This window comes from Pelobates fuscus, chromosome 9 (genome assembly GCF_036172605.1).
Source record: "Pelobates fuscus isolate aPelFus1 chromosome 9, aPelFus1.pri, whole genome shotgun sequence".
Taxonomy (NCBI): Eukaryota; Metazoa; Chordata; class Amphibia; order Anura; family Pelobatidae; genus Pelobates; species Pelobates fuscus.
Window position 1 is genome coordinate 143,793,187 of NC_086325.1, and position 24,714 is coordinate 143,817,900.

General features: G+C 43.5%; 1 protein-coding gene across 1 annotated transcript in view; it reads right to left on the reverse strand.

Annotated features, from left to right (window-relative positions):
* PTGES (prostaglandin E synthase) overlaps positions 1-24,714 on the reverse strand; it is a 55,182-nt gene that overhangs the window by 24,615 nt on the left and 5,853 nt on the right. The window contains exon 2 of the mRNA XM_063431438.1: positions 16,213-16,295. Coding sequence (XP_063287508.1) covers positions 16,213-16,295 — 83 coding nt within the window. The remainder of the gene's footprint in view (positions 1-16,212; positions 16,296-24,714) is intronic.

Sequence of the window (24,714 nt, forward strand, 5' to 3'; positions counted from 1 at the left end):
CCTAGGAATCACGCCACCGCAAGACTTCGCCCTACCTGGGCCTACCCGACCAGCCCTTACACCCCTCCCGAGAGAGTGGTACACGATCACGGCACAAGCGGACCGAGAGGACTGAGACCCGCAAACAGCCAGGCGCAACTCCAAAAGAGCGCTCACAAGACTTATTGCAGCAATTTTGGCGCTCTGGACGATTAAGCTCTTCTGAGAGCAGACACCAGGACTCACACACCCCTTAAACCCCCGACAACCCTCTCCTCAATTTGTTTAAAACCTATGGATGGTACTGTCTTCAGTAACACAAGGGGGAGAGAGAGGAAGGAGAGAGCAGATGACCTCACTGTATGCTGCACAGCGGCACTGACACCAACAGCACTGCAGACCACGAACACAGCCTGAATGGACTTAACGCAAGGGTGCTGCTTGCACTGGGAGTGATGCACTGAGACAGTTCAAATCCCATGTCATCACGTCTTAATATATTACACCTTTAATACATTTTACTACTAAGGAGCCGGGATGGTCACCCGAGCACAAGAGGGAGGGGGGAGGAGGGGGGGGGGTGACTCTCAGGTACAGATTGCACACAGGTAGAGGGACGCTCCTAGGCATGCTGAAACACTCCCAACTACACCTTACTCAGCCATCCCATTAATGTGCCTAACACACAGGGCGGGAATGTTTTCCTAATGCACTGACGAGAAACAATGATGGAGAGAGAACGGGAGGGCATACAGCAAGACACACAACACTCCTGTAAACCTTAACCACACCCTATATAGACTAACTCAGGAGGGTATGAAAGTTAGAGCGAACACTCGCAGGGGAGGTCCCACAGGCCCCAGGGGCGACAACACGAAGATGGTTGTGGCTCACACCACAGTGGATTAACGCGGGGCAATCACCGACTCCGAGAGGTGATTTTTTTTACGCCACTCGGAGGGGGTGAACACCCCCATTCTCATCTGGCACAGGTTAAGACCAGATGGTTCACGAATGTTTATGTTAATTGTTTATGTGAATATATGATGCAAATGTTCTTTCTTACTCAAGTTATTTTTCTTTTTCCTACTCTATTCTTTAAGACAAGTACAGATTCTTCACCCGCTCTCTCTGCCTGGATGCTGCCTGCGCCCCCGAGGAGGAGCCCCGTAAGCAACTCAGCGCCCACCTCAGCCCACGGTTCCTGGAGGAAGGGGGACCCCGCCACATTCAATGCCCTGAATACATCTCCAAATGGCCCTTAAGGTACTATCGTTAAATGTCAAAGGCCTTAACTCCCCCAACAAGCGCAGATTGCTGGTGAGGGACTTAAAAGCCAAAAAAATTGACATAGCACTAATACAGGAGACACACCTCCCCAGGTCGGCGACCACTAGGTTGACGGACAGAAACTACACGACAGTTCACGAAGCACGAGCACTACGGAAACGGGCAGGAGTAGCAATTCTCCAACATAAAAACTGTCCCCTAAACATTACCACCATTCAAGCCGACCCAGAGGGGAGATTTATATACATAGGGGGCACACTCTACACCACTAAAATACACATCATTAATGTTTATGCTCCCAACGAGCCAGACCAACAGTTCTGGGCGAGCCTGGAAATGCTGGTGGCGGGAACAGGGGGAGGGGTCCTCCTGGTAGGGGGCGACTTCAATGCTGTACCCAGCCCAGCAGCTGACAGAAGCACGAAACCAGGCACCGTCAGATCACAGGGCAGAGGGAGCCAGGACAAGCAATTACACACATTCCTGACACACACAGGCCTCCTTGACGCCTGGTGGCTGCAACACCCAACCACAACAGACTACACGTTCTACTCAGCACCACACAACACATACTCCAGAATAGACAACATATTTCTCAACGGAGCAGGGATGGCCAAAACAATCCACACGGAAATTAACAACATCACATGGTCAGACCACGCAGACATCACACTCACACTCAGCAATCTATGCTACAAATCCAACTGGTCGTGGAGGCTCAACAATAGCCTCTTAAGGGATGACACAACACGAACAACCATCCAACACGCCATCACAGAATACTTTGACATAAACACGACCCCCGAGGTTAGCCCCACCACGGTATGGGCAGCACTTAAAACAGTAATACGTGGACACTTCATAAAACTGGCCACACAGAAAAAGAGGGCCAAAACGAAACAGCTACTTGACTTACAATCTGCTCTACGCAAAAAGGAGCAACAACACAAGACAAACCCAACAGACCCACTCCTCAGGGAACTCAATGACATCAGACACTCAATCAGGGACATCACTCTAGAGACGGTCTCACGGTCCATTCTATGGTCAAAACGACTTTTCTATGAAAAGGCCAATAAGACAGATACACTCCTAGCAAGAGTCCTCCGCCCGAGACCGCAAGGCAAAATCATAACAAAAATACGCACAACAACAAACACACTAGTCAAAACTCCTGAAACTATAAACGAAGTGTTTACATCCTACTTCTCCAACCTTTACAACCATTCCCCCCAACTCAAGACCACCAACACGACATATATGGCAAACGTGCGTCGCTTCCTCTCCGAACTCACTATTCCAAGGGTGAGCGGAGCCGAAGCCGATGACCTGCAGGCACCAATCACACAGATGGAGGTAGAGGCAGCAATAGCATCCCTAAAAGGCAACAAAGCACCAGGACCAGACGGCTATGACATTAGTTACTACAAACAATTCAAAGACGTATTGGCCCCACCCCTCACAACCCTTAGCAACCACTTTCTACAGGGAGGGACACCCGATGGCGACATGGCAATGGCAAATGTTGTTCTTCTGCCAAAACCAGGGAAGGACGAGACACTGGCCCCGAGCTACAGGCCCATCTCATTAATCAACACCGACCTTAAAATATTCGTAAAATCCTGGCATCCAGACTGACCCCCCTGCTCCCGCGCCTGATCCACCCGGACCAGGTGGGCTTCATGCCAGGCCGCCAACTATATGAAAACACACGCAGGGGAGTTAGCACGATCTGGCACATGGGGGCTTCCAAGGCGCCTTCTCTGGCACTCTCTTTAGATGCGGAGAAGGCGTTTGACAGAGTGCTATGGCCTTATTTATTTGAACTACTCCAATTTCAAGGGTTCCCAGAGGCCTTTGTCACAGCAATACAAGCACTATACACAGACTTAAAAGCGCAAATACTCATCTCAGGGGCCCGCAAGAGACCCTTCACGCTAGGGAACGGCACTAGACAGGGTTGCCCACTGTCCCCATTACTCTTTGCTCTAACCTTAGAACCACTATTACAAGCCATTAGACAGCACCCAAACATACAGGGCATCGTAATAAGAGACACTCCATTCACAGTATCAGCCTATGCTGACGATGTCATGATAACGCTTCAGGAACCCATGCAGTCTCTCCGACACCTCACACAAGTACTGGAGCGCTTTGGGACGATTGCGGGGTACAAAGTAAACTACTCCAAATCCGTGGCCATGCCCTTCCACTTAGAACCCACGGACGTAGCCCACATACACGACAGGTATCACTTCAAGATAGCCACTGACGAATTCATGTATCTGGGGATACGACTGACAGCAAACACCTCCTCATTATTTACCCGCAACTATACACCCCTATTCCGAACTCTCCTTAAGGAACTAGAACAGTGGACAGACAGGCCCATCTCATGGTTGGGAAGAGTAAACTCTATAAAAATGAACGTATTACCGAGGATCTTATTCCTCTTTCAGGCTCTCCCGATACAGGTAACCAAAGGGGACCTAATAGGCATCCAAAGAGCGATAGATGCCTTCATCTGGCATAATAAACGACCAAGGATAGCGCGCGCCCTCATGTATAGACCAAAACCTAGGGGGGGACTGGGACTGCCCAACATATACGCCTACTACCTAGCTGCACAGCTGACACAGATAATACAGTGGCACGCACCACCAGGAAAACGAAGATGGGTGGACCTGGAGTCGCTGATGACGGGTCAGGACCTCCCACAATTTTTCATATGGGCGCCCAAATCCCAAAGAGCCATGCTAAGAACCGCGAACCCAGCCATACTCAACTCCATTCAGATCTGGGACCAAACTAAAACGAAGTACACCCTCAGTACCCAATTATCCCCCATGACACCGATCCTTAGAAACAGGGCCTTCCCCCCGGGAATGAGGGCAGGTGACTACAAGGGGATAGAAGCCACAGGGCTCCAAAGATATACCCACCTATATATAAACCAACAAGTAGTAACTTATGATCACCTAGCCACCAAAGCCACCTTACATACCAGAGACTACTTTAGATACATGCAAATCAGGGACTTTGCACACAAACCCGACGTAAGGAAAGCAGCCCTAACACCATTGACTTTCTACGAAAAACTATGCTACAACGAGACAACACAAACCAAACTCATCACACTAATGTACAACCATCTCATAGGGGCCCCGGACGGAGAGGACGCACTGCGTTATACCAAACAGTGGGAAACCGACCTGGGGGAGACACTAGAGGGCACGGAGTGGCAGGAGATATGGGAAGCATGCACCAAAACCACAATCTGTATAACACTTCAAGAGCAATCCTATAAAACACTATTTAGGTGGTACATGACACCGGTAAAACAGAAGCACATGAGACTGAACCCCACAGATGACTGCTGGCATGGATGTGGGGGGAAAGGAACATATATTCATATGTGGTGGGAATGCCCAGAGGTAGCAAACTACTGGCGCAATATAGTAGACCTTAGCTCCCAAATCCTACAACGACGACTGGAAATGGACCCTTGGGCGTGCCTACTCTCGAGACCCACTGAAGGCCTCCCCAGGCATGAACAAAGGCTACTCAATATGCTCTACCTGGCGGCCCGCAGGGCCTTGGCACAAAAATGGTCTTGTCCAGACCTCCCGAGTATTTCCCTGGTCAAAACTAAAATGCGAGATAACTATATAATGGATAAATTAACCGCCCAGGTACGAAACTCAATGCCTAAGTTCCAAAGAGTATGGGACCTATGGGAACAATACGACACCTAAGGGAGCAACCCGGGGAGCAGGGCAGCATCCACGCAGCTCAAAAAGCGGAAATCTAAAAACACGATTACTACCACTTATCACCCCATCACCCGGACGGGTGGCAGCGGCACCACCACCGGACGTGTGAGGGATCAAACTCGAAAAAAAAACAACAAAAAAAAAAAAAAAAAAAAACGCAACCTCAGCAACAACGGATATCTATGTACTTGTCTCTTACTACTTACCTTTTACTTTCCTTTTAACTTTCTTTTATTGAATGCAAGCTCTAGTAATTCATTAACTGACAAATGAGGGAATAAATCACAACACCTATTAGCAGTAGCAACTAATGGGAAGCAGGTAAACGGTCACACACCCTCCGGGGCCAGGGACCGAAACACTATTTCCCAACCCTACCCTCTAGCTACATGCTATTGTACATAGTTGATTTTGCTTGCCAACAAAATAGAAAATAACAGACGAAATGTATAACGGAAAAGCAACGTATAAAAAATGTATAATGTAACTTATACCGCTGACTCTCTGTAAAACTATACCAGCAAATGTGATATCAAATGCATAAATGTAAAAGCTTATACGGTAAATCTCAACATCGTCTGCTCAAAAATAAAGAATTTAAAAAAAAAAAAAAAAAATGTGCCAAAACATTTTGTGATTTTTTCTTTTTTTTTGTCTGTGCAGAAACGTTGGGTGATTTTTGTGTCCTCTTTTGACTGATGAGGTACAGGTCTTGTGCAGCAATTGATGAATTTATTTGCTTATTTTTAATCTAAATTTTTCTTACAGTGGAGGAGTTTATTTAAAAAAAAAAAATGTTGCTGTGTTTTGTTTATAGACTATATAGAGAGAAATTATGCATATAGTATAAATTCATTGTATATCAACTATTTGATTAATGTTCGATGGGTGTATAAAGATTCATGCGCAATGTATTTTAATCTTTGATTGTGTAATATTTGCATTTTACATACGAGTGCAGGTTAGTGATGCACCGAACTGCTCCCCTATGGAAACATTTAGAAACTCTGTGCTTTCTCTAAGTCTACTTCTTCTAAACCAGCAATGATTTCACTTAATTCCTGTGCCTTACTTTATCTTTATACTCCTAATAGGCGTTCAAAATATTTGTGGCTATTGGGATACCGCAGTGGAAGGTACCCGGACGAAATTTCTTTGCACAAAAGGCAATCCCCAACCTGTACTCGATTGTGCAAAAGGAAGTAATGGCATGTCTGACACACAGTGTTGGGGCAAGGGTCCATCTGACCACTGATACCTGGTCTGCAAAGCATGGTCAGGGCAGGTATATCACCTACACTGCGCATTGGGTAAACCTGCTGACGGCTGCCAAGCATGGAATGCGTGGCTCTGCAGAGGAGTTGGTGACACCGCCACGACTTGCAGGCAGGCCTGCTGCCACCTCCTCTACTCCATCCTCTTCCATAACCTCCTCGGCTGAGTCCTCTTCTGCTGCTGCGTCTTGCTCCACATCAACGGCACCCCCCAGCTCCCCAGGTACTATTCCACATCCCGGATACGGAAGTCACGGGGTTTGACTTGCTTTAAAGCAGAGAGTCACACCGGACAAGCACTCCTGTCCGCCCTGAACGCACAGGTGGAAAAGTGGCTGACTCCGCAGCAACTGGATATCGGCAAAGTGGTTTGTGACAACGGAACAAATTTGTTGGCGGCATTGAAGTTGGGCAAGTTGACACATGTGCCGTGCATGGCACACGTGTGTAATCTGATCGTACAATGCTTTGTGCATAAGTATACAGGCTTACAGGACGTCCTGAAGCAGGCCAGGAAGGTGTGTGGCCATTTCAGGCGTTCCTACACGGCCATGGCGCACTTTGCAGATATCCAGCGGCGAAACAACATGCCAGTGAGGCGCTTGATTTGCGACAGCCCAACACGTTGGAATTCAACACTCCTAATGTTCGACCGCCTGCTCCAACAAGAAAAAGCCGTTAATGAATATTTGTATGACCGGGGTGCTAGGACAGCCTCTGGGGAGCTGGGATTTTTTTTGCCACGTTACTGGACGCTCATGCGCAATGCCTGTAGGCTCATGCGTCCTTTTGAGGAGGTGACAAACCTAGTCAGTCGCACCGACGGCACCATCAGCGTACCATTTGTTTTCTTCCTGAAGCGTGCCCTGCGAAGAGTGCTGGATCAGGCCGTAGATGAGCGTGAAGAGGAAGAGGAAGAGTTGTGGTCACCATCACCACCAGAAACAGCCTTATCAGCATCGCTTGCTGGACCTGCGGCAACGCTGGAAGAGGATTGTGAGGAAGAGGAGTCAGAGGAGGAATGTGGCTTTGAGGAGGAGGAGGAAGACCAACCACAACAGGCATCCCAGGGTGCTCGTTGTCACCTATCTGGTACCCGTGGTGTTGTACGTGGCTGGGGGGGGGGAGAACATACCTTCATTGAGATCACTGAGGAGGAGGAACGGGAAATGAGTAGCTCGGCATCCAACCTTGTGCAAATGGGGTCTTTCATGCCGTCGTGCCTGTTGAGGGACCCTCGTATAAAAAGGCTGAAGGAGAACGACCTGTACTGGGTGACCACGCTACTAGACCCCCGGTATAAGCAGAAACTGGCTGAAATGCTACCAAATTACAACAAGTCAGAAAGGATACAGCATTTGCAAAATAAATTAAAAAGTATGCTTTACACAGCATATAAGGGTGATGTCACAGCACAACTGGAATCTAACAGGGGAAGAGGTGAAAGTAATCCTCCTCCTCCCACGACCACGCCGGCAAGGACAGGACGCTTTACAGACATGTTGTTGATGGAGGACATGCAGAGCTTTTTAAGTCCTACACATCGCCACAGCCCTTCGGGATCCACCCTCAGAGAACGACAGGTAGCAGACTACCTCGCCTTAACTGCAGATATCGACACTCTGAGGAGCGATGAACCCCTTGACTACTGGGTGTGCAGGCTTGACCTGTGGCCTGAGCTATCCCAATTTGCGATAGAACTTCTGGCCTGCCCCGCTTCAAGTGTCCTGCCAGACAGGACCTTCAGTGCAGCAGGAGGTATTGTCACTGAGAAGAGAAGTCGCCTAGGGCAAAAAAGTCTAGATTACCTCACCTTTATTAAGATGAATGAGGGATGGATCCCGAAGGGACTGACAGTGGGCGATACATTCGACTAAAAAAGGCCTGATGAGATGAGCTGCCTTGGGCTAAAAATGGTGACCCTATGTAGGAGGAACAGTCCCTATTCTGCTCTGTGTCTGTGTGTATCAGGGTCCCTGAGGACAGGTGTCAATCCATATCTGCCAAGTGACCCTATGTAGGAGGAACAGTCCCTATTCTGCTCTGTGTCAGTGTGTATCAGGGTCCCTGAGGACAGGTGTCAATCCATATCTGCCAAGTGACCCTATGTAGTGGGAACAGTCCCTATTCTGCTCTGTGTCAGTGTGCATCAGGGTCTCTGAGGACAGGTGTCAATCCATATGTCAAGGTGTCAATCCATATCCATTGGGATTTAGGAATGTTAGGTGATTTATGCCCTTTATGGATTAAAACCAGACTCTGCATCAACTATGTAATTTTCCATGGGAGTTTTGCCATGGACCCCCCTCCGGCATGCCACAGTCCAGGTGTTTGTCCCCTTGAAACAACTTTTCCATCACTATTGTGGCCAGAAAGAGTCCCTGTGGGTTTTAAAATTCGCCTGCCCATTGAAGTCAATGGCGGTTCTCGAACGTTTGAGGAAGTTCGCGTTCGCCGTTCGCGAACCGAAAATGTTCTGTTCGCGACATCACTAGTGCAGGTACTTCTTTGAGATAGGAAGCCACTTGAGGGGGTGGTGATTATACCCTTTACCTTCAGTTTCTATTTGCACGCTGTACATTAATGGGTTTCCCCCTACTTGCCTTAATTTAACTCCAAAATGGCAAATAGATTACTTTTTGGATCAACAAACTAAACTATTATATTTAAGAAAATTCATTTTTCCCCAAAAAGGCATCCACACTTTGTTTAAAATCTGTACAGAATCTGCTAAAACAACCTATTTAGGCAAATTTTACAAAACACGGACAATTATTCACTAAAGTGTGAAATGTTGAGAATTCAAATGTTTACCCAAAATGAGCTGAATAAGAATAATTCATCTTGAAGTCACGTTCGGTCTTATTCACAAAATTTTGAGGTTTAGTGAATTGAAACCCAAATGGCAAAATTGATACAAACATATTTGGCTACATTATTCTTACATTTTACCACTTTGATTCCAATTTGCAATTTAATGAACCACTCTTTTTTTGTTTAATCTCTTCTAAGCGTCTGTTCAGCACAGAGCTCCACAGCAGTGAAGCTTGCAGCATTATGCATCTTACAGAGCTCCACAATAAAACCATTTCAAATATTGGACTGGACAGCGTGCTAGTGTATCACTGAGCCCCACAGTTTTAAAACCCACAGTAGTGCATCACAGAGCTCCGTAGCATTTTTGGTCAACATTATGGATATCCCAGAGCTCCAAAGCATTTTTTTTTTTTAAACTATGGTATGTGTATGAATTAACTTCAAAAGCTTCACATCAATAAACCATGCAATAACAGTGTTAAACAGCAAGAAAAGTCACAGTAATTCGCTATAAACACAGAACTCCCTGGCTATTAAAAACACACTACGATGTGTGTTTAAACATCAGTAAATGTGTTTATAAAGTGATTTGCGCAAGTAAAATAATGTTCCCACTGTCTAAACAGCTTAGATCAGGTCATAAACAGCTGTGAAAAGGCATTTTAAGGAGTGATCCCATAATTAAAAGGAAACCGGGTTTTAAAACATAAAAACGAAAAAACCTGCATAAAAAAAAAAAAATATATATATATATATATATATATATAGAAGGCGTATGCCTGAAGTTGTGGGAGGGATTTTAAGGCTATTTAAACCCAGCAAACCCCTTACTCACCTGTCTTCGACGATTTCGGAAATTCCCGCCTTCATTTCCGCTTCACAGGACCTCTGACGTCAATCTGCCGCGACGCTCGTACACAGCCCGCCGGTTTCGTGAGTATTTTCATACACATCGGTAGCCATTCGCCGGTTCATCAAAAACGTAAGTCCATTCGAATATCTTCGTTGCATACATACTATCCGTACACAGGATCATCCGTCGGTAAAAAATACTCTGTACTGCCAGTTCGTCACACTCGCTATTTGGGTATGTTTGTTTGTTTATATGCCTCTAACACACGCATAACAACTCGAAATCGCATTTCCATGTATGTCTAACAGCTGTTCGGCGATATTGTTGATCGGTTCTTGTGTCAAGACAAATGTACTTTTCGGACATCTACCGGCCGCACAGATAGTACAGAGAGCCGGAATAAATCACGTTCATTGGGTTTGAATGACTGTCCAGGCCAGTGCTGGTCTCGAGTGGGCGATAGATCTCAAGGGTTCCTACCAAGGCATTACATTGACGGGAACAAGCCTATAGTGTTGGAATGGAGTGAGTGGCGCCATGCAAAAGCCACATTCATAGTTGTTCAAAGGGCTGTATTGAGGTTAGACATATCTCGCTGAGAGAGTAGTGATTAGACTGAGAAACGTTAAGATCATGTACATAGGTTTCACTATTGTAGGGTACACGCTTGTTCAGATTCACAGTGTTAGATTATGCATGGGGCGCACAGACTTTATTCAATATTAAACTGGTCTCACAAGAATAATCTACATGCAGAAGGAGTAGAGTGGTACAGACTTCGCATAACACTTTGTAGGAGTTCTGTACTGCGCATCTGGTGGCTGTGAGATGATTAGGTTTAAGAACTCACCCTGAAAGGAGAGCGCTGTCTTTACATCCTTTTAACCCTTTTCTTGTAATTTTTTATGGTGTGTATACGCCTTGTACCAACTATAATTCCTGCAAAATTATATGTAGGCTCTGCGGGCAAGACACCATTCTAACACGCCTATGTTAATAGACAGACAGACGTATTAAATGCAAAGCACAGAGCATTTTACGGGCTATCCTGTGTAACAGAATGGATAGCGGGTTCTGCAAATTAATGTGACTTTCTAGCAAACATGTCATTCACATGTCATTTAATACAGAGCAGAGAGTTGTATTCGTGCTCTAGGCATGAAGGGGTTACAGTACCCCCTTTGCTTTCTGTGTTCCAGTCTTAGCGGACATGTCCGCGCAAATGGCATGGATCTACGCACCTGTTGGATTGCAATCTCTCCAGCCTTAGAATACTATTAGTCTCATTCTGTGCTACCTACAAAGCACAGTCTCAGGGCCGCAAACACGCTGCATACGGATAGTCTTTGTATACAGTCTTATCTACATTACACTGTCTGTATACTGAGTAGGAAGGTGTTCCCCCTCTTCTCCCCACACCCCCCTCTCCCATTGTCTGCCCATTGTCTGTACACGGTTGCACATTCATGGTAATAACATAGAGGGTTTCAGTACGCGGAGTGAATGCTCCCCTCGGCTGCGTTAGATCCTTTCATACATTAACACTATCCCCACAGAGGGCTTGTTTAACATACTGGTGGCGTTGCGGGAAGCCATACAGGCATCCGATTAGGAGTACTGATCATATGTAGATATGAGAGAACGCCGCTCTGACTTTCTTTGACCTGCTCATCATTGTGGGGGTCTTTGAATCAATGTATTTACACTACAAACGGAGCGTTGTCCGAACCAGTCCTAATTCATCTTCAGTCAGTGCAGCCTTATACGTTAAATGGAAAACCCGGCGTACTCCTACGCAGACGAGCACATAGGTTACTGAACAAGTGCATCTACGTTCCCACTGCAGTTCTGGTGAGCGAGCCTCGGCGAAGGCAAGTACGTGTTTTTCACAGTACTATGAACAAGATCAGCATATAATAATAAAAAAAAAAAAAAAAAAAAAAAATGTGTTTATTCGTATTACATTTCAAGTCAAGGCCACGATTTGGGCACCTCGAGCCCCGAGGGCTCTACGTACAATCGTACACGCATTCTAGTTTATACGTCCCGACCGACTGGACCCCGGTTTCGGTCAAGCCGTACGATCCTAACTCATTACCACCCACTTTTCGTTCAATGGTATGTCCTCTCACACTAACTGACCTTCCATCTTAGTTAGCAACTGCTGGCTGTTAGGTTCCTAGGTGTCCACTAGTTATTATTCCCCCTGGCTTCTTTGCCATAGGTTAGTGGTCCCGCGAGGCCAACACCCATCCTCGTACTTGGAGGTACTACGCCCCTCGGGCCAAATCATAGTTAGTCGCCTCGCATTGTGGCATAGAGAGGGCCTCACCTGTCACTCCCATTCTATCTTATGTTTAGCTGTCACCGAGAGGCCGACACCCCGCCACTACGTTTCAGTGGCCACGTTATCCCCTCGCGCCAACGCATAGATAGAGCCTCTCACGCCGCTTGGCGTCTAGCAGGGCCTCACCTGTCACCAACCTAGAGTAATCGTTTCGCCGCATTGCGGCACTAGCTAGTCAGCCAGCACACACTCACTCACACTCTCGCTCGCACTCCTAGTAAGCTGGGGGGGATGGCACACTGCAGACCCGTCTCGCATGGTCACTATGTTTTAGATCCTATGACCAAATCAGGTATTCCTAGCACTTTGTTTCCCGCTTTGGTTTCGGTTGTGAGTTACATACTCTTACAGTTATGCAAACAGTATGTCAGGACTATCATACTAGGCTAATCCTGTGCTTTCAATACGTTATCTCTTACGGGCTGAGGGTTTGCTAGATACTTAGACATTGCAGTTCAGGGATACCAATTATATATTACCCCAACCTGTCACTCGCTGGTGATCCTTAAATACCACATACACTACGGGCCCAGGCCAAGCTAGTAGAAACCAAGACCAGCGGTTCCTCCAATCAACTTATTTCAGGCATTTCTTACATATATTCAGTTAATTACGTACGTTGGGTCTCACGTTGCCCTTCACGTTACACGTTGTACAGGTTAGGCCTTGTATTGGACCATCGTCGGGTCCTCCAGACGCTGACGTACATACAGTGACTGCTTCCAGACTCATGTATCACAGATATACTATTTATTACTTTGCAACCTATTGGGGGCTTTTAGTACATTGAGTTATGAATTACCATTTATCGACTCATACTATCACTTAATTATCACATCGACGTCACTTATACAAGCAATGCAGGATAAATATTAGCAATCTAGTTAGGCCGGGTAAACAGAATTCCCACTTGTTTCATATCGAACATCGAGGCACCACTCTGCCTCCATTTCGTCCAAGCGAATTCCATTCAAACCCGCTTGACATTCACAGGGTCCTCCATGCGCATTCAATTCATTTGTCACGCATTTGACGTCGTACACATTTCACGTTATTTAAGTTTACGAAGTCCATCAGGAGTTACTTTCGGTCATGCTAGATGTTTTCGGTTTAGGTTGTAACACCTTAAGCACCCTATAATACTAGCATTTACGATCCCAAGCCTACCATGTGACTGCTATAGGGTACTTGCTATACAACCACATATCGACTTTGAATTTAAACTACAATCAAAGCTCCTTTTCAGGTTCCTCTCTTGTGCAAGCATTTCCCTACGGTGAGTCACGGATTTGCATTCTATTCTTCGGTTCGCATCACAACAGTTAGTTCCATCAGGTGCCTGTTACAGTCCTTTTCGCTGTGGTTCAATGCAGGTAATCACACGTGTACGTCAGGTTAACGCTTGTCCACAAGAGGTTAACACCCTGCTGCGCGTAGTTAGTACAAGTCCACTTGGCCCAAATCATAGGTAGGGCCTCTCTCAAACACAGGGCTGACGGCACGGCCTCGACTCTTATAGGATAGTCCTTATCTTCACCTATGGGTACCCATTAGTTAGCATCTCTACTACACGTGAGTTTCCATGGGCATCTGAGTTTTGCATATTTTAAACATGTTACGTTTCCTTCCTCCTCACAGCATGCTACGAGAACTAGCTCCAGGTAACGAATTATCTTTAATAAACACAAACCCTGTCGTCTCAAGTCCCCTGCAGCATCCCCCGCCTTTGCCACTTCTGAAGTCCTGACATCAGACCTTTGCTTAAATGTAACGGTTAGGATAAAAGAACACGCAGTCCAGAATTCCTCTGCTGGTCAAAAAGGTATCGGTCATGCCCGGAGTTAGTGTCTACGCAGGTAAGATTTATCTACTAATACTAAGCAAACGTACTCTACGGCTTACGATACGTGTAAGTATTGTATGTGGTTCAAGATAATATGTGCATTCCGATTATAATGGTTGCTTGTACAATTTTTGGCACATCTCTCAAACAGTTCATGCTATACATTCGCTCCTCGTTTATTAGTCTTGGCCTCAATCCAAATTCCTTCTCGGGACATTCATTCCGTATTAGGGCCGCCACAGCAGCCTCTAGTTGTCAAGTTCCAACTCATCTTGTAGAGAAGATGGGACGCTGGAAGTCCTCGGCATACAACCGGTACATTCCAAGTCCAGAGAAGAAACCAGGCTCGCTTTCTATAATATGTCTAAATGATGTTGTTATATTTAATAAATGTTACATACTTTTTGGCCCTCTTTTTGCAGGCCTAACCTCGCGTCGGTTTCGGCACACCTCAACCGACTCTTATATATTATAAACTACACACACTTTAATGTGCGCCCCTTCCATAATCCCGTACACAAATAGAAGGCGTATGCCTGAAGTTGTGGGAGGGATTTTAAGGCTATTTAAACCCAGCAAACCCCTTACTCACCTGTCTTCGACGATTTCGGAAATTCCCTCCCACCACACCCTCTTTATATATCATCATATCTGGGTGGGCCCTCTTTTTGCAGGCCTAACCTCGCGTCGGTTTCGGCACACCTCAACCGACTCTTATATATTATAAACTACACACACTTTAATGTGCGCCCCTTCCATAATCCCGTACACAAATATATATATGTATATATATTTCTGCATTAAATGAGCAATACCAGTTTGGGGATAAGTCAAAATTAAATCGGCAGGATTTTTATTATTATATTTACTTATCCCTATATTTTCTAAATATGTATTTATAAGGTGTGGAAAATACAATTTAATGTAGCGATCCACAATCCTTTATCCGGTTACTGGGCGGCTCCATGTTGGCACCCTGACAAATATTATTATTATTATAAGCTCTGTCCTTTGCACCTGACATTCAGTGTAGCGAAAACAAACAAACAAGAGGAACGAAACAGTGCGTCTGTCACCTCTTCATTTGCAATGTTTGCTCTGGTTTTACCTTGTTTGAACTGGATTAAGAGGTAATTTTCTAAACATTTAATATAAATTTAAAATAGCATAGAGCCTTAAATGGAGAAAGGTTAACACTAATTATAGGTGTTATGGTGTAAAGGCCAGAGGAGTGACAGTTCGACTTTAAATGTCACTTCTATACATAAAAGGAGAGCAATTTGAACTAAACTCTGCTAATTATTTAGCAGTCAATCACATACAGAGACCAAAAGGTGAAACACAGCAAGAATTCAGGTAGGTCAATAACCAACGGAGTCACATACGAATGCAAGGTAATGTCCGATAATCAGTCACACGCAAAACAAAAACCATTTAAGTTAACCTGAAACTATTGGTCATTTTGTTTCCTAATGTTATACCCAAACTACGCTCTCTCATTGAAAGTGTGAAGGTACACTTTAATGTTATTTCATTGTGAGTTTGTAATAAAGTTATTGAAAAAAAAACAACAACAACAACTCGGCATAAGTCTACTCAGAATTTCGAATCACTCTCGACACAATGAACTTAGTTTGTTCTTGGCTGTTCATTTTGTCTAACTGTTAAGCACACAGTATATAGTAAACTATATTGAGGTTTCAAAAAAAAAAAAAAAAGATAGTAAAATATATTACTAATAAAAATAAAATAATTTATGTGACAGTAGGAAGACAAGACCAATTTAACAGCTTCTTCCGCTCTCATGCCATACAATAATAACAAAGTATTTAACCAGGAAAGGTACATTCAGATTGCTCTGGTTTTCAAATACGTCCTGGGGATGTTACTTTTGCCCAACATTCAGGGGATGTTACTTGAATATATTTTCTAAGTACACGTTGTACCAATCCTGAAGGGTATGTTTAATTATTGACCAGAGAACGATTTTCTGCATTGTAAATGGAGAATAGGATTTTGAATTGTGGTAAGCTTACCTACGATATCGTTCCACATCAGGGTCTTCTCGAAAAAACTCAACACCTCCATGTCTCCTCGCATCCTCCGGATTTGCAAATGCCTAAGAAGAGAGGCATAATAGTGGTTTATTAGTCCTGACAACTACATACAGGAGTTCACTTATGGTCCTTTTTCCAGCGCCTTGCATTCTAGTGACCTGGCCTGCAATAATTGTACAAAATATCAATTTAAGAATAAAGTCTCGAATTGTAGAATCACCACTTTTAGTAGGCCACTTACAGTGGATAATGAACTCAGGAGTTGAGTGTAGACTAAATTGAGTCTCCACTTTGGACATGACCCCTTTAGAACAGTGAGGTATAAATAAGCCTATCGGTTCATCCACTTTGTTCTCAGTTAAAAAAATAAACCTAGAACTCCATATAAAATGCAACGCTTCAGACCTATACAAGACTTTTTTCCTCCTCAGCCCTGTAACAGGCAGATAAATAGGTTATCTGGCACGTGCAAATTCTTTTCATTAATAGCATTTATTTGTACAACAACAACAAACCACACTGTGCTAGATACACAAAGTAAACTGAAGAACATAGGTTAGTATGACAAACTAGACCTAGACATTTGTTTTTAGATGAATGCAAAATCTGTCCGTATTTCATGAAATTTGTTAAAAATGTACAAAACACGAATTAATGAACCAACTGCAATATGGACGGAATGACTGAGCAACTGAGTAAACATGGATGAAAAATATCCAATGAACTTCCTTCATTCAGTATTCGTCTCATTACAAGGAGGGATCTACAAGCCACCTCCTTGCAATTAGATTATTTAAAAATAAACCTCATAACACAGATGACTAACCAAAGAGGCAAGTGGGCTATAGCATCTCCACAGCTGAGGTACTTCCTCTTTATCGCTCCTCTTTATTTGGTTACTAGTTAGATGGGATTTAGAAGTTTTGGCATTTATACTCATTTGTTAGCAATTAGGACCCATAGAGTAGACCCTTTGGGGGTAGTTTACTTGTATACTTAAGTCTGATTACTGGAGCAATGATTTGTGACACGTTTGGGAGTTCTGGAGAATTTAGATGTTCGTTTGGGCATTTTCCTTCCTCAATCTTTTTTACAGGGGCTCCCAACCATTTGAGTATCGTTCTATTTCCTTGAGATTCCCCATAACCTCTATATACGCGGATTCAAGCAACTTAGCAATATAATATTCCACTGACCTTACTTTCAACTGATAGCATTTTTGGGCTCGGCTCCTTATTACACCATAGATAATCTCATCTTGCGGTTTGTAGGCTATTAGGCCTCCTGAAAACTGAAGTAGTAATCTATCTTTTCTCAATGTGTGACATTTTGTGTCAACCTTACTGGGGTGTATTTATCATCATAACGATACACATTGATAAGATATACCAACATTCCAGTTCTATACACATTCATGGTAGTCACTCTATAAGCATTTATACACATTCTAACACTCTAAACTGCATTCACACACACACACTAACAGCATTTTAACACAATGTGTATAAGCACAACTATCGAATTACATTCACACCCACACTATGCATATATAAACAATACGTCTCCGGCAAACACCCTCTACGCACTCTATCTTTACTTAACCCCTTAAGGACCAAACTTCTGGAATAAAAGGGAATCATGACGTGTCACACATGTCATGTGTCCTTAAGGGGTTAAAGAAACTGTGTATTATAGAGTAATAGAGCACTGCTCCCTCTCCTGCATTTGTAGGATGCGCTGTCTCAGGTCATAGGAAATGGCTGTCAAAGTTCAATATGTGTTTAGACATTGATTCTGTCTTTTGTGCATGTATTCCTGATGTGGAATATGGCTGACATTCACAAGATAAACCCAGCAGTAATTTATAAGTTTACTAAATTGGCAGACAGACATATTTAAACCAAAGGCGGGGGGCGGGGCCGGACCGCCGAGCGGTCGCAGGGAAGATCAGCTCCCGCACACATTGACCCTATAAGCCTACTAAAGCCGATCTAAATCACCCAACTTACCCATCACTGCGACCCTCGATGGTTGAGGGCCAACCGGACCGGGGAGAGGCTTGCCTGATGGGTTTTAGTCCCCCGGAGGGGAGTTCTCTGCTGCAACGGGCGGGAGCTCTCTTGGCGGTGAGTGGAGTGGACGGCCGCCGCTCCACTATCCTGCCACCCGGAGCCTGATAATCACGCTGCACCGGTACGGACCCGGCCCTGACCTCCCCCCTACCCCCCCTGGGCTGAGGGGGTGATCCCAGCCCTCACCCTGTGGCCGCACTCGGAGACCTCGCAGAGACGGCCTGAAACCTCAATCTAAGATGGCGGAAACATCGCCTGACACAGACCGCTGATCCCCGCGGAACAGACATGCCAGGCACCTCACAGTGAGTAGGCAGAGCGGAGCCCATAAGAGACACCTACCCCCAGAGGCTGATGAGAGAAGGAGGGGGAGATGCACAGCGAAAAGCGGCATCACAGATACTGCCACCGGCGCCACGCGCTGAGCTACCTCACCTCTACCAGAAACGAGGGCCAGAGCCCTAGACACAATGCTGCATTCCCCCCCCCCCAATCAATCAACCCTCCAAACAGCATCCCCTGTCCAGCAGCAGCCTAAGACCAGCAACAAACCACGACCGCAGGATAGGGAAAGGCTCATGGAGGGAGAACAACAAGCTACAGCTCAAAGAGACTATGGGCAGATATGCCTCACGTGAGCAATCTACTGTCACCCCATGATGAATCAACAGAGTGATGTGGATTAATTTAGAAATAAACAAATATGTTTAAATGTCTATCTGTTCCTGTCCAAATCTGAGATGATTAAATTGCGTATACGCAGAAGTAAGCTCACACTGACACATGGAGTTCAGGTTAAAAGCACTTCAGAAAATGTAATGCAATCTGGTTGGAAAACAGTTGTGCAGATCTTTTTAAAAGCAAAATGACATCATCATTGAATATCAGATAATAACAAATAAACATCATTAATTGGATTAAACATTATGTGACTAACTTCGTGTCCACCCACCAAGAGGTGGTATTATTTTGGACACGGGTGGGGACAAGGGGGGTCTTGAGCGTCATTTTACACGGTCAGTGATATCAGGCCTCATGTCCAGGTGCAAGGTCTCTTATGAATAGAACATTTCATTACTACTGTGTTCTCGTGGCCTTCAAACTATACTATCTTACAAGTTTAGGGAGTAGTCAGCAACTCCTGTGTCTTTGCAGGAAATACAGTCTTTGTCTACTATACTAATTGGGTTGGGAAATTCAGTCACGTAAGGTAGTTTTAAAATGAACAAGTTAAGTCATGAGGACAAAATGGAGGATTGAAGAAGTCAGGTTAGGAGGACAAAATGGAGGATTGTCACAATATAAGGTTAAAATGGAGTTAGTACAATAATTCAATACAAGTACAATAAAGATTTTTAATAATCCCACATCAAGAGCATTGCCACTAATGCAGTGCTCTCAATCTGTCAGGCCAGTCAGGCTCATCTTGATTCCTAACTAAAAAGAGAATTTACACAGTCGTAAACATGTCAAAATTGTTAACGTTTGCCATCCTCAGAACTGCAATGCCATAGACATGACATTTAATATAATCTTAAACATAACTAAACTAGACAATTCATAGGCTTGTATAGCTTAGTGTGTCTACATCTATCTACTATTGTCATAAAGCCAGATATTTGCTTGTTTGTTTAAAAAAAAAAAAAAAAAAAAAAGTGCTGTTTAATCTGCCACAATTTTAATTTGTAAAAATGATATGAAAAGCCTGCAGCTGCTATCGTGGCTCTGCACGCCTGTTATTTCATGCACAATGAAAAGGCGGATTTATTAAAAATAAAATTAAAAAAATACAAATTTTTAAAATTACAAAATTAAAATAATAAATTGTGTACTTTGTGAAGGTCTATATAAAGATAGGACCTATGCCATTAAGAATGTATTTTGGAAATTCCTCTGGGCCTAGACCAAATAACCCTTCATGCACATGCTCTACGTGTCTTAGTACATGATATGGTCAATAAATGCTTTAAAGAAAAAACTGACTATAAGAATGTGGAGAACAAGCACAAACGGTCACTTGCCTTTCAGTTAGGTCTCAAACAAGTATTTGTTTGCTTGTGCCTTTACAAAGACATACTATTTTCCTATCAGGCTGATCCTGCTCATTTCTTAAATCAGAATGTTTCTCTTTTTCCACAATTTATCAAACAATCTCCCAGGATTAGGAGAGTAAAGTTAAAGATTTACTCCAAACATCATATCATCTTGTGTGTGCCTTGCAGCAGTTCTCCAGTGAGGAGGCAAACTAGTTTCACAATGGTTTGCCACCTAGGATTGGCTTGGCAAGACCTCTACAGATTGGCAGCTTACACCTGCAAAAAACATATTTCTGTGAAAGAAACTTCAAAAACAGGAGGCCTTGAATGCATCTCACGCTTTCATTAGTTTAGAGGGTAATCCAGACATGGACCCCTTGCTCACGGTGCCTAGGGAGATATCAGCTATGCCTCACTGATGATGCCTAACAAGGCTGAAACGATCGTCTGGGGTTGCTGTATCTCTCGTGCAGAGGGAACTTGCTGGCATTTCAGATCTGGACTGCCTGTATGGGTGGGACTAGTTTGATATGTTTCAGAGATGTTCTCTCTGTAATGGCACAAGTTGAGCAAAAACCAGCTTGAGAACTGAGCGGGGACCCACTGAAGGGCAGGCTGCTGCTCGTTCTCAGTATTCTCTTGCGACCCATTTTTTTGCTCTCACTCTTTCATTAGGGCCAACAAGCGGGAGACACGTCGCACATGAGTTGTGAGCCTTATGAGTGTACTTTAGAATTATTTGTGTCTTTTTTTTTGTATTACCTATATAATGCATTACAAAAGGAGTGTTCTCATGCCTTCAGTGTTCCCTTAACTGTGAAAATAAATTTCAAATGTCAGAGTTCTAGTACTTTGGCCAAACTACTGAGAAACAAGAGGAGTTTGCACCGGAATGTTTGAGAAAGAACCTTCTTGATGATTGGAAGACAGGAAAGTGCTGATTATAGAGCTTATATATACACACACACGTACAGAATTTTTCCTCTTTTTCCACTATAACCTCACAGTGGGCCTCTAGAAATAGCTTTCCCATATGATATTTCCTGTACGAAATAGCAACCACCCCACAACCTCCTTCTCCTCCCCCCTTTCATACTGGCGACTTCTCACTTAGAAAAATAAACAATTTATAGCCACGTAAACATTTATAGGTTTATACATGTATACATGTTGATAGATTTCAGTGACAACGTCCTTAGAAAGAGTTCAGGACACACATTGGATTCGTGATAGAGTTATCTGAAGGCCAGAAGCCATCACAAGGCCTTTTTGTAAGAATAAGACATTTTCACTCTCAACACATCACAACAACCACACACACATTTAAAAAAAAAAAAATATTATTTTTGTGATTCCCTAGATTCTATATTACTAGATGTTTGAGATAAAAAGATTTTTTATTTTTTTTTATTTACTATGTTGACGCCAGCATTATTAGCATTTAAATAGCGCAGCGCTTTGCAATGATAGCAAATGGATATTTGAGAGATGCTCAAACAAGCTTACAATCTACGTAGATTTGTGGTAAGTGTCTTGCCCAAGGAGGTGGTCTGACCGGGTTTCCCTGTTCTACCTGTGGTCTGACCGGGTTTCCCTGTTCTAAGGCAGTTGCATTAACACTGCTCTAACCATCAAGATTTTTCCCAAAATGTATATAAATTCTGCAATTCTCAGTGCATCTCCCTTGTTGGATAGGGCCAAAGAAAACTGCACCCCAATTTACTAGATTATTTAGCAGGACTCATACAGGGACAGTGGAGACCCAGGAAAAACCTTATGACAGTGGTTTGTAAAATAGTTTAGTTAGACTAATGCGATGTTCATTATTTGGATATCTGTCAAAAATAAATAAATAAAATCCCACAAAAAAAAACAAAATTCTAGGTAGGACAACTCTTCCTGACCTCTAGTAACATACTGTGAGTGCTATTCAATCATGATTGAACTGCTTGAAATTCAATTCTCAAATTGAGGTCAAAGTAGCCGATCTTAAAAAAACAAAAAAAAACATTCAGACTTTTTTGGAGGAAGAGTTTTCCATTTGTGATCTAAAATTTTAAATTATATAGTTACGTAGCTGGAAAAAAAAAAAAAAAAAGACACGCGTCCATCGAGTTCAGCCTAATCCACGATGAATTGCTGACAATTTAGACTTTAGTGAATAATCCTCTCTGACTATATGTCCTGCATGACTCTCCATGTGTAAAATACGTGGAATGTTTACTGTATTCTGATAAGATCCATATGCTATGCATATACTCCCAGATGGAATGCTAAATAGTCTCTGCGTATTCATTGTTTTAGGAAATAGCAGGTTCCAGTGCCAGCAGGCATCCTGTAAGTATTCTGGGAATAAAATCTACTCTGCATCCAGTTGGACTGACCTTCTAGTAACCTTGTCAAAGCTCGATCTTTGCAGAGGAACACTCAAAGATGATAAATAACACATTTATTAATTATGGTGGAGTGTCGAGAAGGCAGAGGGGGGCCAGGAGTCTCCCCAATATATGTAAAGAAAGGGTTTACTAACCTGGAGTCCACCTGTGTGATGGTCCCTCTCCTCAACTCCCCTACGCCAATTCAGTGCTTCTAATGAGGAAGCATTGGATGCTGGGATCATGTACGGCAATTGTACTTAAATTGTATTAATTGAGAACTTTATTTGAAAGCCTCCATTATTTCCTGCCCTAGCTAGGTCCAAATGCAGGTACCGTGAAAGTATTACATTTACAAAGTTCATCATTCTAGATGGTTGTGTAAAGTTTGTCGCAATTTGCAATTCTGGTTTGCAAATGACATGCTGAAAATGTTTTTTAATGCACGGTTGGTGTTCATAGGTGTTCCTCCTCATCTTAGCTAATGGTGCATGGGAGTCATCCTTTCCTATCTGCTTTCTTTCAGCAACACAGCCCCCACAGAACTCACAATTTTTATCACAGCCTTGATTAAACACAGAGATCGGACATGAATGTGTAATGCAGGGGTTATCACGTAGCAGACAGGGTGGCGTGCATCTACTCCCTCGCAGATATTACGTCACGTATTACACACAGTTATAGAGAAGCGATTTCAACTCTTGTCCTTCCGGCTGATTTTGGATTACAGCACCCAGTATTTTCTGCCAAATCAAATTACGAGAGTGGTATCCCAACAACTGACAATCAACAGAGAAGGCTTTCCATCTATTGATTATCTCTATTTGAAATACAAATATATATTACGTATTTCTCCCATTTAGTGCCATCAACCAAAAGGAGGTTTAAAAAAAACAGGGACAAGTTCACCACTTCAAGACAAACTCCCCCGCAATGGAGGACCCCACAGTTGTCGAGAAGCATGGCGAAGCAATGTGCATTAGATGCTGCTTAACCATTCATGAAGGGTGATATTAAAGCTCTGATTTAAGACATGAAAGTTATTTACCTCTGTCTTACCGCTGATGAAAGAAGACAGATGGTATGCATCCTGTTTGAACATAATCTGTATTATAAACATATATCCTTGGAACCCTCAATTTTTAGCTACTAGGCCAGCATTAACATTGAGAGCAGGGGGGAGGAGGATGGAGAAAAAAAAACTGCTTTGGCAGCTGGGAACAATATATACTATTATAGACATGTGAATTTTACTAATATCCGCACAGACATTAAAAAAAAAAAAAAATTGTTATTAATGTAACTGTATATATTGTCCAACGTTCTGGTCCAGTTTTGCCTTACTCTGTCAATGCCAGATTTGAAAGAAGGCAGCTTCCGGATCATCGGTATGATAAGTGCATGTATGTGCCATTTTATAGATTTTTAATTTTGCTGAATACCGCTACGTTTTTAGGGTTTTAATTGTGGTCCTTATTTTCATTCAGGAGGGATTGGAAAATAATGTATTTTCTTGTGTCCTTTCAAATTGTGTAGTAACAGATAGACAACTGTATACATTTTTGGAGAAGGGTGTAGGTGGCACCTGAAAGTGAGCTCTTACGATATGGAGAAATATAGGTATTCTGTTTCAGGGTAATAGGCGTGTTGCTCACATCTACCACACATCCACTGGTGCTCCCAGACAATGTATAGAGAATTAAAAACTTCTCCATCACTACTGTCACTAAGCAGCAGTTGTCAGCTAGCTTGACATTAGTGGTGATGGATAGAAGTGTTTTTTTACGGAATAAGAATAATCAATACTTTATCTATCCCTCTACGATAGCAGACGCACCAGAGTTGTTATGATCTCATAGGATTTTCCTCTCTTCTTGTCCTCAAAGGGTTACGAAGATGCATAAGTAGGGTGATTACTATTTTTAAGAACCATCACAAGGCTATTTAGTAAAGTGAGAATTCTGAGACGTTCAAATTTAGGACCTGCATAACGGACCT